The sequence below is a fragment of the Panulirus ornatus genome, chromosome 68 (genome assembly GCF_036320965.1).
Source record: "Panulirus ornatus isolate Po-2019 chromosome 68, ASM3632096v1, whole genome shotgun sequence".
Classification (NCBI taxonomy): Eukaryota; Metazoa; Arthropoda; class Malacostraca; order Decapoda; family Palinuridae; genus Panulirus; species Panulirus ornatus.
The window spans coordinates 23,096,635-23,112,257 of NC_092291.1; the positions used below are offsets into that span (position 1 = coordinate 23,096,635).

A 15,623-nucleotide genomic window follows, 5' to 3' on the forward strand; every position below is an offset into this window, starting at 1 on the left:
CACCAAAAAAAGGGATGAAAGTTCTTTTTCCTCATCAAGCAAGATGGAGGACAGTGCTCTTTTCCATCACGCAAGATAGGGGAGGGTGGCAGTTCTCTTCCCCAGCACGCAAGATAGAGGGCAGTTTCCTTTCACTTCGTGCAAACTGGTGGGCAGTATTCTTTCCACTCGTGAAAGAAACCTTACGATACCTCGGAAGTAGAACACAGTATCATACTGCAGTACCTTTCACATACAATGACTCTAAATGTAATGTTATTTCAGTGGTTTTATGTATGTATGTGTGATGAAAATACGATAGAGGAACATAGTAAAGTTTGCTTTGTACCTATAGAGTCGTAGTATCTCTTCTTTCCTCGGAAAAAAGGAGAAAAAAAAATTCTCTGAATTGTTATGATGCAAGAGTAAGGTCATGATTGATGTCCATAGAGAATACAAGAATTTAGCAAAAAAACAAAAAAACAAAACCGACTTTAAATATCTATCATGAAGAGTTGACGTTCGGTGAGGTAGCACTCTCTTGCGCTGATATACAGACTTATATCTTCATATATCACTCACTTTCTCTGAAGGAGGCTTTTGCGCAAGCTGAAGTGTTATGGGAATATAACTCAGATGCTCTCCTCTGTGCTACCGTTCCACACACACACACATATATATATATATATATATATATATATATATATATATATATATATATATATATATATATATATATTCTATCATTTTTCATTATCTATCTTGCTTTATCGCTGTCTCCCGCGTTAGCGAGGTAGCTCAAGGATACGGACGAAAGAATGGCCCAACCCACCCACATACACATGTATATACATACACGTCCACACACGCAAATATACATACCTATACATCTCAACGTATACATAATTATACACACACAGACATATACATATATACACATGTCCATAATTCATACTGTCTGCGTTTATTCATTTCCATCGCCACCTCACCAAACATGAAATAACAACCCCTCTCCCCCTTCAAGTGTGCGAGGTAGCGCTAGGAAAACACAACAAAGGCCACATTCGTTCACACTCAGTCTCTAGCTGTCATGTAATAATGCACCGAAACCACAGCTCCCTTTCCACATCCAGGCCCCACACAACTTTCCATGGTTTACCCAGACGCTTCACATGCCCTGGTTCAATCCATTGACAGCACGTCGACCCCGGTATACCACATCGTTCCAATTCACTCCATTTCTTGCACGCCTTTCACCCTCCTGCATGTTCAGGCCCCAATCACTCAAAATCTTTTTCACTCCATCTTTCCACCTCCAATTTGGTCTCCCACTTCTCCTCGTTCCCACCACCTCTGACACATATATCCTCTTTGTCAATCGTTCCTCACTCATTCTCTCCATGTGCCCAAACCATTTCAAAACACCCTCTTCTGCTCTCTCAACCACACTCTTTTTATTACCACACAACTCTTTTACCTTATTATTACTTACGCCATCAAACCACCTCACACCACATATTGTCCTCAAACATCTCATCTCCAGCACATCCACCCTCCTGCGCACAACTCTATCAACAGCCCACGCCTCGCAACCATACAACATTGTTGGAACCACTATTCCTTCAAATATACCCATTTTTGCTTTCCGAGATAATGTTCTCGGCTTCCACACATTCTTCAAGGCTCCCAGAATTTTCGCCCCCTCCCCCACCCTATGATTCACTTCCGCTTCCATGGTTCCATCCTCTGCCAAATCCACTCCCAGATATCTAAAACACTTCACTTCCTCCAGTTTTTCTCCATTCAAACTTACCTCCCAATTGACTTGACCCTCAACCCTACTGTACCTAATAACCTTGCTCTTATTCACATTTACTCTCAACTTTCTTCTTTCACACACTTTACCAAACTCAGTCACCAGCTTCTGCAGTTTCTCTAATGAATCAGCCACCAGCGTTGTATCATCAGCGAACAACAACTGACTCACTTCCCAAGCTCTCTCATCCACAGCAGACTGCATACTTGCCCCTCTTTCCAAAACTCTTGCATTCACCTCCCTAACAACCCCATCCGTAAACAAATTAAACAACCATGGAGACATCACACACCCCTGTCGCAAACCTACATTCACTGAGAACCAATCACTTTCCTCTCTTCCTACACGTACACATGCCTTACATCCTCGATAAAAACTTTTCACTGCTTCTAACAACTTGCCTCCCACACCATATATTCTTAATACCTTCCACAGAGCATCTCTATCAACTCTATCATATGCCTTCTCCAGATCCATAAATACTACATACAAATCCATTTGCTTTTCTAAGTATTTCTCACATACATTCTTTAAAGCAAACACCTGATCCACACATCCTCTACCACTTCTGAAGCCACACTGCTCTTCCCCAATCTGATGCTCTGTACATGTCTTCACCCTCTCAATCAATACCCTCCCATATAATTTACCAGGAATACTCAACAAACTTATACATCTGTAATTTGAGCACTCACCTTTGTCCCCTATGCCTTTGTACAATGGCACTATGCAAGCATTCCGCCAATCCTCAGGCACCTCACCATGAATCATACATACATTAAATAACCTTACCAACCAGTCAACAATACAGTCACCCCCTTTTTTAATAAATTCCACTGCAATACCATCCAAACCCGCTGCCTTGCCGGCTTTCATTTCCGCAAAGCTTTTACTATCTCTTCTCTGTTTACCAAATCATTTTCCCTAACGCTCTCACTTTGCACAACACCTCGACCAAAACACCCTATATCTGCCACTCTATCATCAAATACATTCAACAAACCTTCAAAATACTCACTCCATCTCCTTCTCACATCACCACTACTGGTTATCACCTCCCCATTAGCCCCCTTCACTGAAGTTCCCATTTGTTCCCTTGTCTTACGCACTTTATTTACCTCCTTCCAAAACATCTTTTTATTCTCCCTAGAATTTAATGATACTCTCTCACCCCAACTCTCATTTGCCCTCTTTTTCACCTCTTGCCCCTTTTCTCTTGACCTCCTGCCTCTTTCTTTTATACATCTCCCACTTTTATATATATATATATATATATAAAATATATATATATATAAAAAATATATATATATATATATAAAAGATATATATATATAAAATATATATATATATATATATATATATATATATATATATATATATATATATATATATATATATTTATAAAAAATATAAATATATAAATATATATATATATATATATATATATATATATATATATATATATATATATATATTATTATACTTTGTCGCTGTCTCCCGCGTTTGCGAGGTAGCGCAAGGAAACAGACGAAAGAAATGGCCCAACCCCCCCCCCCATACACATGTATATACATACGTCCACACACGCAAATATACATACCTACACAGCTTTCCATGGTTTACCCCAGACGCTTCACATGCCTTGATTCAATCCACTGACAGCACGTCAACCCCGGTATACCACATCGCTCCAATTCACTCTATTCCTTGCCCTCCTTTCACCCTCCTGCATGTTCAGGCCCCAATCACTCAAAATCTTTTTCACTCCATCTTTCCACCTCCAATTTGGTCTCCCTCTTCTCCTCGTTCCCTCCACCTCCGACACATATATCCTCTTGGTCAATCTTTCCTCACTCATTCTCTCCATGTGCCCAAACCACTTCAAAACACCCTCTTCTGCTCTCTCAACCACACTCTTTTTATTTCCACACATCTCTCTTACCCTTACGTTACTCACTCGATCAAACCACCTCACACCACACATTGTCCTCAAACATCTCATTTCCAGCACATCCATCCTCCTGCGCACAACTCTATCCATAGCCCACGCCTCGCAGCCATACAACATTGTTGGAACCACTATTCCTTCAAACATACCCATTTTTGCTTTCCGAGATAATGTTCTCGACTTCCACACATTCTTCAAGGCTCCCAGGATTTTCGCCCCCTCCCCCACCCTATGATCCACTTCCGCTTCCTTGGTTCCATCCGCTGCCAGATCCACTCCCAGATATCTAAAACACTTCACTTCCTCCAGTTTTTCTCCATTCAAACTCACCTCCCAATTGACTTGACCCTCAACCCTACTGTACCTAATAACCTTGCTCTTATTCACATTTACTCTTAACTTTCTTCTATATATATATATATATATATATATATATATATATATATATATATATATATCCCTGGGGATAGGGGAGAAAGAATACTTCCCATGTATTCCCTGCGTGTCGTAGAAGGCGACTAAAAGGGGAGGGAGCGGGTGGCTGGAAATCCTCCCCTCTCGTTCTTTTTTTGATTTTCCAAAAGAAGGAACAGAGAAGGGGGCCAGGTGAGGATATTCCCTCAAAGGCCCAGTCCTCTGTTCCTAACGCTACCTTGCTAATGCAGGAAATGGCGAATAGTATGAAATATATATATATATATATATATATATATATATATATATATATATATATATATATATATATATATATTTTCCCAGAACGGTTGCCTCACCTCCCAGGTACTTGAGGAGAACACGACCAATTCACTCAGTCACTCCGACGATACACTCAACAGATAATCATCAAGTCCTCGAGGTCTGAGCCTTCCCCGGGGGTCGAGGTAGAACACCCACACCCCACCAAGCAACAGATACACCACCGTCTTGTCGGTCGGGCCACGTGCATTACCACCGGCGTCACGACTACTGGCCACGAGTACAGGATGTGACATGATGAGGACGTCCTGCGGGGGTGGGTGTATGCAAGTAGAGAAGAGGACATCCTCTGCCAGAGTAAACTTCACCTCGACGAGAGACCAAAGACTATTGGAGAAAAACACACTATTGGACCGGACGAGCCTCCCTTGCACTGTGTCACCGATAACGCTGGTTCTCCCCCTCTTCTTCCCCCCACTCCAGATAACTCGGGGAGTCGGGGGGGAGTTTAGATAAGGTTGGTACTTGAGTGGGCGGGTTCTGGCCGGGTCCACCACACTCAAGTAGAGCTAGTTGATCCTACTCAGTGGCGCTGGCAGGTGTGTATGTGTGTGTGTGTGTGTCTGTGTGTTACTGAACCATCATCAGTCATGCTGGTGGCTGGTGTAGTGTAGGTGGCCGGGGACTGATGCCTCGTGACAGTTGGGAGGAACTTTGTTTAGTGTTGACCATAGCAACAGCAGTGTCGTACCTGGTGAGCACTACTGACTCGAAGTGGTTCCCTGGGTGGTGATTTTGCGTGTTCGCGACTCATGACTATTACACGGCGAACACTATGGTGAATGGTGATCATATAGTGCCTAGTAGGTCAACTCTGTGATGACTGGTGCGCGCGCGCGCGCGTGTGTGTGTGTGTGTGTGTGTGTGTGTGTGTGTGTGCAGGGATTAGCTTGTGATGGTGATATGGTGACTGGCTTGCTCTAAGATAAAGAGTTATGTGTCGTAATCTGTGCATGTTAGGAGAGTTGGTGATGCAATAACTGGTGAGCGATCTCTAGTTTTGTGTTTCATCCTTAGTGGATGGTGAGTTGTGCATGATGACCCCGACCTCTTAGTGACCAGTGTGTGTGGTGACTGACGAAATTCCTTGGTGCTTGATGATCAGGAAGTCTTGGTTTTATGAATATGGTAAATTGCACATGGTGATCAGCGTGTGTGTGTGTGTGTGTGTGTGTGTGTGACCAGCTTGGTAATTCAGCATACGTGTAATTATTGTTTGGTGATTGGCAAGTGTCGAGTGGTGAGTGGAGTGAGTGGAGTGAGTTATGATTTGTATGTGGTGACCAGCGTGTGATGACTTCGGCGAATCGTATTGGTAACTGATGGCAGGTGATCGTAGCCTGGCGAGTGATGCGTGTCGAACTGAGCACCTCGACTTGCTCGAGGGCACATCGTGTGTGATCACTGGTGTATGATGATGGTATGTGATGCTAATGTGATGAAGCCTGTATGGTGACTGGGCGAGTGATGACCGTTTCACTGGTGTATGTTACCCATGACGAAAAACTGGATCATCTAGGATGCCTCTGGTGTCTAATGCCAGACATGTAGCGGATGATATCATGGTTGATCTGATGTGCTAATTATCTTGTGGTATTTGGGTGACTAGGCAACTGGTGTGCCATGACTAATGTGAGGTGCCAAATGTGTCTGTGTGGGGGATTACTAGAGTGTGGTATCTGACCTTGAATAAGTTACGTGTGGTGAAGAACTACATCTTCAGACTGGATGTATAGTATAATGCACACTGTGGCTGCAAGGCGGCTTTGCATGGACGCAATTGTTGTGTCTGGTACAACGTATGTAACCATATAACACTGGACCAAGTATTACACTCATGACTCGGTGTTACGCTGGACCAAGTGTAACACTCATGACTTAGTGTGACGCTGGACCAAGTGTAACACTCATGACTCAGTGTGACGCTGGACCAATTGTTACACTCATGAATCAATGCGACATCGAATGAACGACGAATACGTTTATATCAGTTACTGCGCACGAATTCGCACGATTATATACAACACAGTGTTGTGAAATATCGTGTAAGTGTTGGACTAAAAAAAGAAAGGAGATATAGGAGAAAACTGAAGTGTTATTTCTCTTGTAAAATCTTCAACAGAAATAAGATAAAACTGACTTCTATGTGAAGTGTACACGAGGAGAGGAAACTTCATTGAAATAACATCAGACTCAGCATCCAGGAGTATGGAAGAGATCCTCATTCTGCAGATGGGAGGTGAGTCATGTGATGAAGAAAACGAGTCAGTTGATGTGGCTTATGACTTAGGTGTTGGAGGGAGTCTTCATTCCTTTTTCATAGCACAGGGTGAACGTGCCATCTCTGGTGACAAGAGATAGGGTATGAAAATAGTGAATGAATGAGTTTGTAGACTGCATCCTTCGAGGAATGATTATGAAAAAAGAATGTGACGAAAAAAGGTAAAATAAAGTCCCACAGCTTCACAATTCCAATAAAAAAATGAAGATGTCATAAGAGTCAGTTCTTATGCACGAATTCGTACGATCATAAACAACCCGTATCGAAATTTCGTAATTGTATGAATAAAGTGTAACTTCAGGAAAAACTTGACTTAGTAGGGTGTACAGTATGATTCATACAGGGTTAGAATCCTTCTACTAGACTTAACCTATGTAGATATTGCACGAAGACAGGACAGACTTTCAAAGCCATGCTTATGCGCGTTATGAGTAAATGACCACTGTATTAAGCAGACGAATGCCTCGTCATCTTGGTCTTGCAGATCGCTAATCTGTAGGATTATCATAAAATATCATGTTAAGTATACAGAGACTTGTAACATGAACATTAGTACAGGACTGGACAAACTGGAAGCCTTTGTCGTGGGAAGAATTTGTATACGGGTTACTTCACCTTGAACGTGTGCAAAATTCTATGACAGGTGCGTTGCCTGGTTAACGTCAAATGCCAGACGTACGAGATCAAATAACACTTCTTTGTTGTCCACATACATTGCCCATATCCTGTTGTGACTTATGTGTTCGCCCCTGGTGAAGTGACATTAGACAAGAGCGTGTGTGTGTGTTGACTGTCAAGTACATGATGAGTTTCGTCTTCAGGAACCATCGACAAAGATTACCCAAAGACGAGGCACGGCTACGCCTTCGAGGTCGGGGAGCCAGCGGTGAGGAGAGTGCTCGCTAGGCTGCGGCCCGCTCGCTCCGTCATCATCAAGCTGGAGACCATCTGCAGGAAGGACAGTATGGACATCACGGACGAAGACAGGTATAGGAAGAGTGTATCTGGTCACATGAGATACTATAGGATCTCTAGAGCCTTTCCCTTTCCTGATAATGATTGATAACGATGTTATTATTATCATGAGGAAAGAAAGGACGTGTACCTTGAATCTTGGCTCCAGAATGTATGTGATAGAACGGAACTCCAGACATATGAAGCAAATCCATTCATTATAACTGGAGAGCAGAGGTAGAGGCTGCACTTCACTGTGTATTGTCTGTCCAGCTCCCATCCCACCTGATTTGATAGAAATATAACTTATGATTCATCCGATTCTAACGTGATTTCTTCCCATTCGATGAAATTCTAGAGCAACTTTATATACACTGTACAGTTGACTAAGCAACCGTCAGCGCCCCCTTCAGGATCACCGCCATATTGTGGCGACTGCACACACTTGCCGTACAACTGTTGGACAACGTATTCAGTAACTTATCGATTATAAGTAGCAAACATACTCGAGTTGTCCTTTAGGACTGAATATGACACAATTCTTTCTCCCACTTGTAGTCGTTTGTATCAGATGCAGTGCTCAGTGCCTCAGGGTAAGACAGCATTAGAAAGAAAAAAATTGCACCGATGTGTTTCAGGTCAGCTCTGGCGGAACGTGTGACAGGGGCGACCCAAGGGAAGGTTGTGGTGACGCACGGAACCGACACTCTCCTCCATACCTCCACCTACCTCGCCAACATCCTCCGGGCTCATGGTGTCACCAACAAGACTATAGTCTTCACTGGCGCTCACACACCCGAGAGATTTAGGTAAGCCTCTCGTAGTTATATATATATATATATATATATATATATATATATATATATATATATATATATATATATATATATATATATGTATATATATAGAAGTTAAAAAAATACGAGGGGAGGATTTCTGGCCCCCCGCTCCCGTCCCCTCTAGTCGCCTTCTACGACACGCGAGGAATGCGTGGGAAGTATTCTTTCACCCCTATCCCCAGGGATATTCTTTCACCCCTATCCCCAGGGATAACTTTCTAAAATGGGAAACAGAAGAAGGAGTCACGCGGGGAGTGCTCATCCTCCTCGAAGGCTCAGACTGGGGTGTCTAAATGTGTGTGGATGTAACCAAGATGTGAAAAAAGGAGAGATAGGTAGTATGTTTGAGGAAAGGAACCTGGATGTTTTGGCTCTGAGTGAAACGAAGCTCAAGGGTAAAGGGGAAGAGTGGTTTGGGAATGTCTTGGGAGTAAAGTCAGGGGTTAGTGAGAGGACAAGAGCAAGGGAAGGAGTAGCAGTACTCCTGAAACAGGAGTTGAGGGAGTATGTGATAGAATGTAAGAAAGTAAATTCTCGATTAATATGGGTAAAACTGAAAGTTGATGGAGAGAGATGGGTGATTATTGGTGCATATGCACCTGAGAAGAAATGAGAAGAAAGATCATGAGAGGTAAGTGTTTTGGGAGCAGCTGAATGAGTGTGTTAGTGGTTTTGATGCACGAGACTGGGTTGTAGTGATGGGTGATTTGAATGCAAAGGCGAGTAATGTGGCAGTTGAGGGAATAATTGGTATACATGGGGTGTTCAGTGTTGTAAATGGAAATGGTGAAGAGCTTGTAGATTTATGTGCTGAAAAAGGACTGGTGATTGGGAATACCTGGTTTAAAAAGAGAGATATACATAAGTATACGTATGTAAGTAGGAGAGATGGCCAGAGAGCGTTATTGGATTACGTGTTAAGTGAAAGGCGCGCGAGAGAGACTTTTGCATGTTAATGTGCGGAGAGGTGCAACTGGAGGGATGTCTGATCATTATCTTGTCGAGGCTAAGGTGAAGATTTGTATGGGTTTCAGAAAAGAAGAGTGAATATTGGGGTGAAGAGGGTGGTGAGAGTAAGTGAGCTTGAGAAGGAGACTTGTGTGAGGAAGTACCAGGAGAGACTGAGTACAGAATGAAAAAGGGTGAGAACAATGGAAGTAAGGGGAGTGGGGGAGGAATGGGATGTATTTAGGGGATCAGTGATGGATTGCGCAAAAGATGCTTGTGGCATGAGAAGAGTGGGAGGTGGGTTGATTAGAAAGGGTAGTGAGTGGTGGGATGAAGAATTAAGATTATTAGTGAACGAGAAGAGAGAGGCATTTGGACGATTTTTGCAGGGAAAAAATGCAATTGAGTGGGAGATGTATAAAAGAAAGAGACAGGAGGTCAAGAGAAAGGTGCAAGAGGTGAAAAGAGGGCAAATGAGATTTGGGGTAAAAGAGTATCATTGAATTTTAGGGAGAATAAAAAGATGTTCTGGAAGGAGGTAAATAAAGTGCGTAAGACAAGGGAGCAAATGGGAACTTCAGTGAAGGGCGCAAATGGGGAGGTGATAACAAGTAGTGGTGATGTGAGAAGGAGATGGAGTGAGTATTTTGAAGGTTTGTTGAATGTGTTTGATGATAGAGTGGCAGATATAGGGTGTTTTGGTCGAGGTGGTGTGCAAAGTGAGAGGGTTAGGGAAAATGATTTGGTAAACAGAGAAGGGGTAGTAAAAGCTTTGCGGAAGATGAAAGCCGGCAAGGCAGCAGGTTTGGATGGTATTGCAGTGGAATTTATCAAAAAAGGGGGTGACTGTATTGTTGACTGGTTGGCAAGGTTATTTAATGTATGTATGACTCATGGAGAGGTGCCTGAGGATGGGCGGAATGCGTGCATAGTGCCATTGTACAAAGGCAAAGGGGATAAGAGTGAGTGCTCAAATTACAGAGGTATAAGTTTGTTGAGTATTCCTGGTAAATCATATGGGAGGGTATTGATTGAGAGGGTGAAGGCATGTACAGAGCATCAGATTGGGGAAGAGCAGTGTGGTTTCAGAAGTGGTAGAGGATGTGTGGATCAGGTGTTTGCTTTGAAGAATATATGTGAGAAATACTTAGAAAAGCAAATGGATTTGTATGTAGCATTTATGGATCTGGAGAAGGCATATGATAGAGATAGTTGATAGAGATGCTCTGTGGAAGGTATTAAGAGTATATGGTGTGGGAGGCAAGTTGTTAGAAGCAGTGAAAAGTTTTTATCGAGGATGTAAGGCATGTGTACGTGTAGGAAGAGAGGAAAGTGATTGGTTCTCAGTGAATGTAGGTTTACGGCAGGGGTGTGTGATGTCTCCATGGTTGTTTAATTTGTTTATGGATGGGGTTGTTAGGGAGGTGAATGCAAGAGTTTTGGAAAGAGGGGCAAGTATGAAGTCTGTTGTGGATGAGAGAGCTTGGGAAGTGAGTCAGTTGTTGTTCGCTGATGATACAGCGCTGGTGGCTGATTCATTAGAGAAACTGCAGAAGCTGGTGACTGAGTTTGGTAAAGTGTGTGAAAGAAGAAAGTTAAGAGTAAATGTGAATAAGAGCAAGGTTATTAGGTACAGTAGGGTTGAGGATCAAGTCAATTGGGAGGTAAGTTTGAATGGAGAAAAACTGGAGGAAGTAAAGTGTTTTAGATATCTGGGAGTGGATCTGGCAGCGGATGGAACCACGGAAGCAGAAGTGAATCATAGGGTGGGGGAGGGGGCGAAAATCCTGGGAGCGTTGAAGAATGTGTGGAAGTCGAGAACATTATCTCGGAAAGCTAAAATGGGTATGTTTGAAGGAATAGTGGTTCCAACAATGTTGTATGGTTGCGAGGCGTGGGCTATGGATAGAGTTGTTCGCAGGAGGGTGGATGTGCTGGAAATGAGATGTTTGAGGACACTGTGTGGTGTGAGGTGGTTTGATCGAGTCAGTAATGTAAGGGTAAGAGAGATATGTGGAAATAAAAAGAGCGTGGTTGAGAGAGCAGAAGAGGGTGTTTTGAAATGGTTTGGGCACATGGAGAGAATGAGTGAGGAAAGATTGACCAAGAGGATATATATGTCGGAGGTGGAGGGAACGAGGAGAAGTGGGAGACCAAATTGGAGGTGGAAAGATAAGCAGTGAAAAGTTTTTATCGAGGATGTAAGGCATGTGTACGTGTAGGAAGAGAGGAAAGTGATTGGTTCTCAGTGAATGTAGGTTTACGGCAGGGGTGTGTGATGTCTCCATGGTTGTTTAATTTGTTTATGGATGGGGTTGTTAGGGAGGTGAATGCAAGAGTATGAACCCACGGAAGCAGAAGTGAATCATTAGGGTGGGGGAGGGGGCGAAAATCCTGGGCGCGTTGAGAATGTGTGGAAGTCGAGAACATTATCTCGGAAAGCTTAAATGGGTATGTTTGAAGGAATAGTGGTTCCAACAATGTTGTATGGTTGCGAGGCGTGGGCTATGGATAGAGTTGTTCGCAGGAGGGTGGATGTGCTGGAAATGAGATGTTTGAGGACACTGTGTGGTGTGAGGTGGTTTGATCGAGTCAGTAATGTAAGGGTAAGAGAGATATGTGGAAATAAAAAGAGCGTGGTTGAGAGAGCAGAAGAGGGTGTTTTGAAATGGTTTGGGCACATGGAGAGAATGAGTGAGGAAAGATTGACCAAGAGGATATATATGTCGGAGGTGGAGGGAACGAGGAGAAGTGGGAGACCAAATTGGAGGTGGAAAGATGGAGTGAAAAAGATTTTGTGTGATCGGGGCGTGAACATGCAGGAGGGTGAAAGGAGGGCAAGGAATAGAGTGAATTGGATCGATGTGGTATACCGGGGTTGACGTGCTGTCAGTGGATTGAATCAGGGCATGTGAAGCGTCTGGGGTAAACCATGAAAAGCTGTGTAGGTATGTATATTTGCGTGTGTGGACGTATGTATATACATGTGTATGGGGTTGGGTTGGGCCATTTGTTTCGTCTGTTTCCTTGCGCTACCTCACAAACACGGGAGATAGCGGCAAAAAAAAAAAAAAAAGGTATTAAGAATATATGGTGTGGGAGGCAAGTTGTTAGAAGCAGTGAAAAGTTTTTATCGAGGATGTAAGGCATGTGTACGTGTAGGAAGAGAGGAAAGTGATTGGTTCTCAGTGAATGTAGGTTTGCGGCAGGGGTGTGTGATGTCTCCATGGTTGTTTAATTTGTTTATGGATGGGGTTGTTAGGGAGGTGAATGCAAGAGTTTTGGAAAGAGGAGCAAGTATGAAGTCTGTTGGGATGAGAGAGCTTGGGAAGTGAGTCAGTTGTTGTTCGCTGATGATACAGCGCTGGTGGCTGATTCATTAGAGAAACTGCAGAAGCTGGTGACTGAGTTTGGTAAAGTGTGTGAAAGAAGAAAGTTAAGAGTAAATGTGAATAAGAGCAAGGTTATTAGGTACAGTAGGGTTGAGGGTCAAGTCACTTGGGAGGTGAGTTTGAATGGAGAAAAACTGGAAGTGATATATATATATATATATATATATATATATATATATATATATATATATATATATATATATATATATATATATATATATCCAAATCTTAGTTTATTGAGAATGTTTTATTAGGATAGAATGCAGATCAAGTGAGAGGAGGAGGAGCAGGTTGAAGGCTGTGTAGCAATGTGGCATTGAGGAAAAAAAATGTAGGAGACAGCAAATAACCCTGAGGGACACCGTTGTTAATGGAGAAAGGGAAAGAGGCTTATCCATCGAGAACCTCGGAGACAGATCGGCCAGATAGGATGGCGGATATAAGGAAACAAAGGGAGGGAGATACACGAGGCCTCATTGCTTTCAAAAGCTTTCGATATATGAATCCCAAGTACGTGGGATTCTGTAAAAATCTTTAAGGAATAATGACCAGACATTAGCAAGTTAGGAATGGATATTACTAGTGGATCTCGCCATAAGGACTCCGTACTGGTGATCAGAGACTGCGAGATTCAAGATGTGCGAGGATCTGGGAATTTTGGAGGGATTTAAAGACTTTAGAAATGGTAGAAACTGAAGCAACAGCACGATAGCTAGATGGGTTAGAACATATATCAAAATCTTGGAGAATGAGTAACTTGACGGTAAATTTCTATTCCTGAATTAAACAGACTATAGCCTTACATATTATGTGACCAGACTGTATCCAAAGGTGATAAGTTATAGTGGGTACGGACCAATATATGAACCATGATGATCTCCAGATTTCTCGTACATATACCCTTATATAAGAGTCTACCATAAAAAATTCCAATTTTCTATGTATAGTTCAACAAAGAAAACAAAAATTAAAGCTATAACTATAATAGTTTTTTGCAGCCGTCATTCTTGTTGGTAATTCAGATAATTTGTATAGAAATCTACATAAACACGTTATTGTACGTATACACATACACAGATGAATATAATAAGAATATGTTATTGACAGAGATACCGACGCTGACTTTAACGTGGGTGTAGCGCTCGGCGGTGTGCAGGCCGCCGCTCACGGGGTCTGGGTGGCTATGAACGGCATCCTCCTACCCTGGGATAGAGTGGATCGTGACGACACGGGCCAGTTCGTACCACGACGACGTCAACTCCCAGTCACCGTCTAGCTGACTGTCATCTATCTAGCACCGTCGCCGTCTATATGAATGACCGTCTAATCACCTGTTACTACTTCCCCGTCACAATCAGACTATCCTCTGTCTCCTGTCTCTAACAGACCCTCCAATTGTCTTAGCGTACCTCCCCCTCAGCAAGTAACTGTCAATTGGTTGAATAACGAATCATCTGAATCATTGCTGATCGCTCCTCGTCATCGACCCTCCGTGCCACACAGGTGTCAGTACCGATATTTTATCATATTTTAAATGATGAGTGATGGACAATGATGGACAATATGAGCAACAGAAGTTAAGTGAACAAACGTGTTTTATTGATTTCAGTTCTAACGCTACAAAGTTGGGACTCCTGAAGGATGTTGTAGTTCATCAAGATTGAACGTCGTAAATATCTTTAATGTCTATGACGTAACTTATTGAAGGCAAGAACGTTTTTTTTTTTTAGGTTTGTGTTGGTCCTTCAGGCATAAAAATTCATTATAAGTGTAAAATGTATCATAGCAATACGCCATATCGAGAGACGTTGTATTACACAACATTAGAAAACTTATGAAAATTAGGAGTTTTTACCCACAATTTATCGGAAGAAAATCAAATATGTATATAAAAGTCCAGAGATAATGTTCCAACATCGAGTAGTCTTTATAATGTATAACTTTGTAATAAAGATCACTTTACTTCTATGTCTTTTATAATCACTTCACACAGATGTACTTTCAAGTATCACCCTGCTTTTAAACATCCAACATTTCAACCTTACATCAGAATTTAAAGTTACCCCATCAATGTAATTCTAATTTTCTTCCGTGCCTACAATACGTCATGTAAACAAGGATCTCATGGGGCCCTTGTGTAGGTGGCAGGTTTCAGACAGCAGCCGCCTGGGGAAGTACAGTCAGTACTACCGTCCTGACTTAGGATTGCTGACGTGATGCCCAGGACCATCTTACATCCTCCGTGACTGTAAGCTGTAGACAGCATCCGCTTACGGAAGCACTACAACCATCCACAACCTTTCGTATTAGGATCTCTTATCTTACTTTCTCACTACCCCTTTATCTTACATGGTTTCCCTTCCCCCTCTCACTATTCTTATCAATAAAATCTTCAGATATACACATGAGGGAGTTCGACAAGTTTTTGCCCCACTTTCTGGCAAGGAGTACGGAGAATTCCACGACTCACACTTGTCTCTGCTCCCAGCGAAAGTGAAGACTCGGGCAGTTAACAGTACCGACCTTTCACAAAACAATATCAATTTCCACTTTGTTCAAAACATCAAATCAGTTGCTTGCACTGTATTCCACAGGTCTCACACACACACACACACACACACTGGCAAGTACCTGAGGCTGTTCTGCAACTCAAGCACTGTCTCTCATACATCTTCTGGACTGTCTCTAGAGAATGACACACGTAGGCGAT

At 42.5% G+C, this 15,623-nt stretch overlaps 1 protein-coding gene across 4 annotated transcripts; it reads left to right on the forward strand.

Annotated features, from left to right (window-relative positions):
• Positions 1 to 4,733: 4,733 nt before the first annotated feature.
• LOC139747231 (L-asparaginase 1-like) lies at positions 4,734 to 14,878 on the forward strand. 4 transcript variants are annotated; one of them, XM_071659275.1, is made up of 5 exons: positions 4,734 to 4,755; positions 6,622 to 6,738; positions 7,602 to 7,767; positions 8,373 to 8,543; positions 14,021 to 14,878. In XM_071659275.1, exons 2-5 carry the CDS (start codon positions 6,708 to 6,710, stop codon positions 14,187 to 14,189), a joined length of 537 nt encoding a protein of 178 aa, XP_071515376.1. In that variant the 5' UTR covers positions 4,734 to 4,755; positions 6,622 to 6,707; the 3' UTR covers positions 14,190 to 14,878. The 4 variants fall into 4 exon arrangements, with proteins under 4 accessions (XP_071515376.1, XP_071515375.1, XP_071515374.1 ...); XM_071659274.1 differs by lacking the exon at positions 4,734 to 4,755 and adding an exon at positions 4,785 to 4,956; XM_071659273.1 differs by lacking the exon at positions 4,734 to 4,755 and adding an exon at positions 5,012 to 5,038.
• Positions 14,879 to 15,623: the final 745 nt, after the last annotated feature.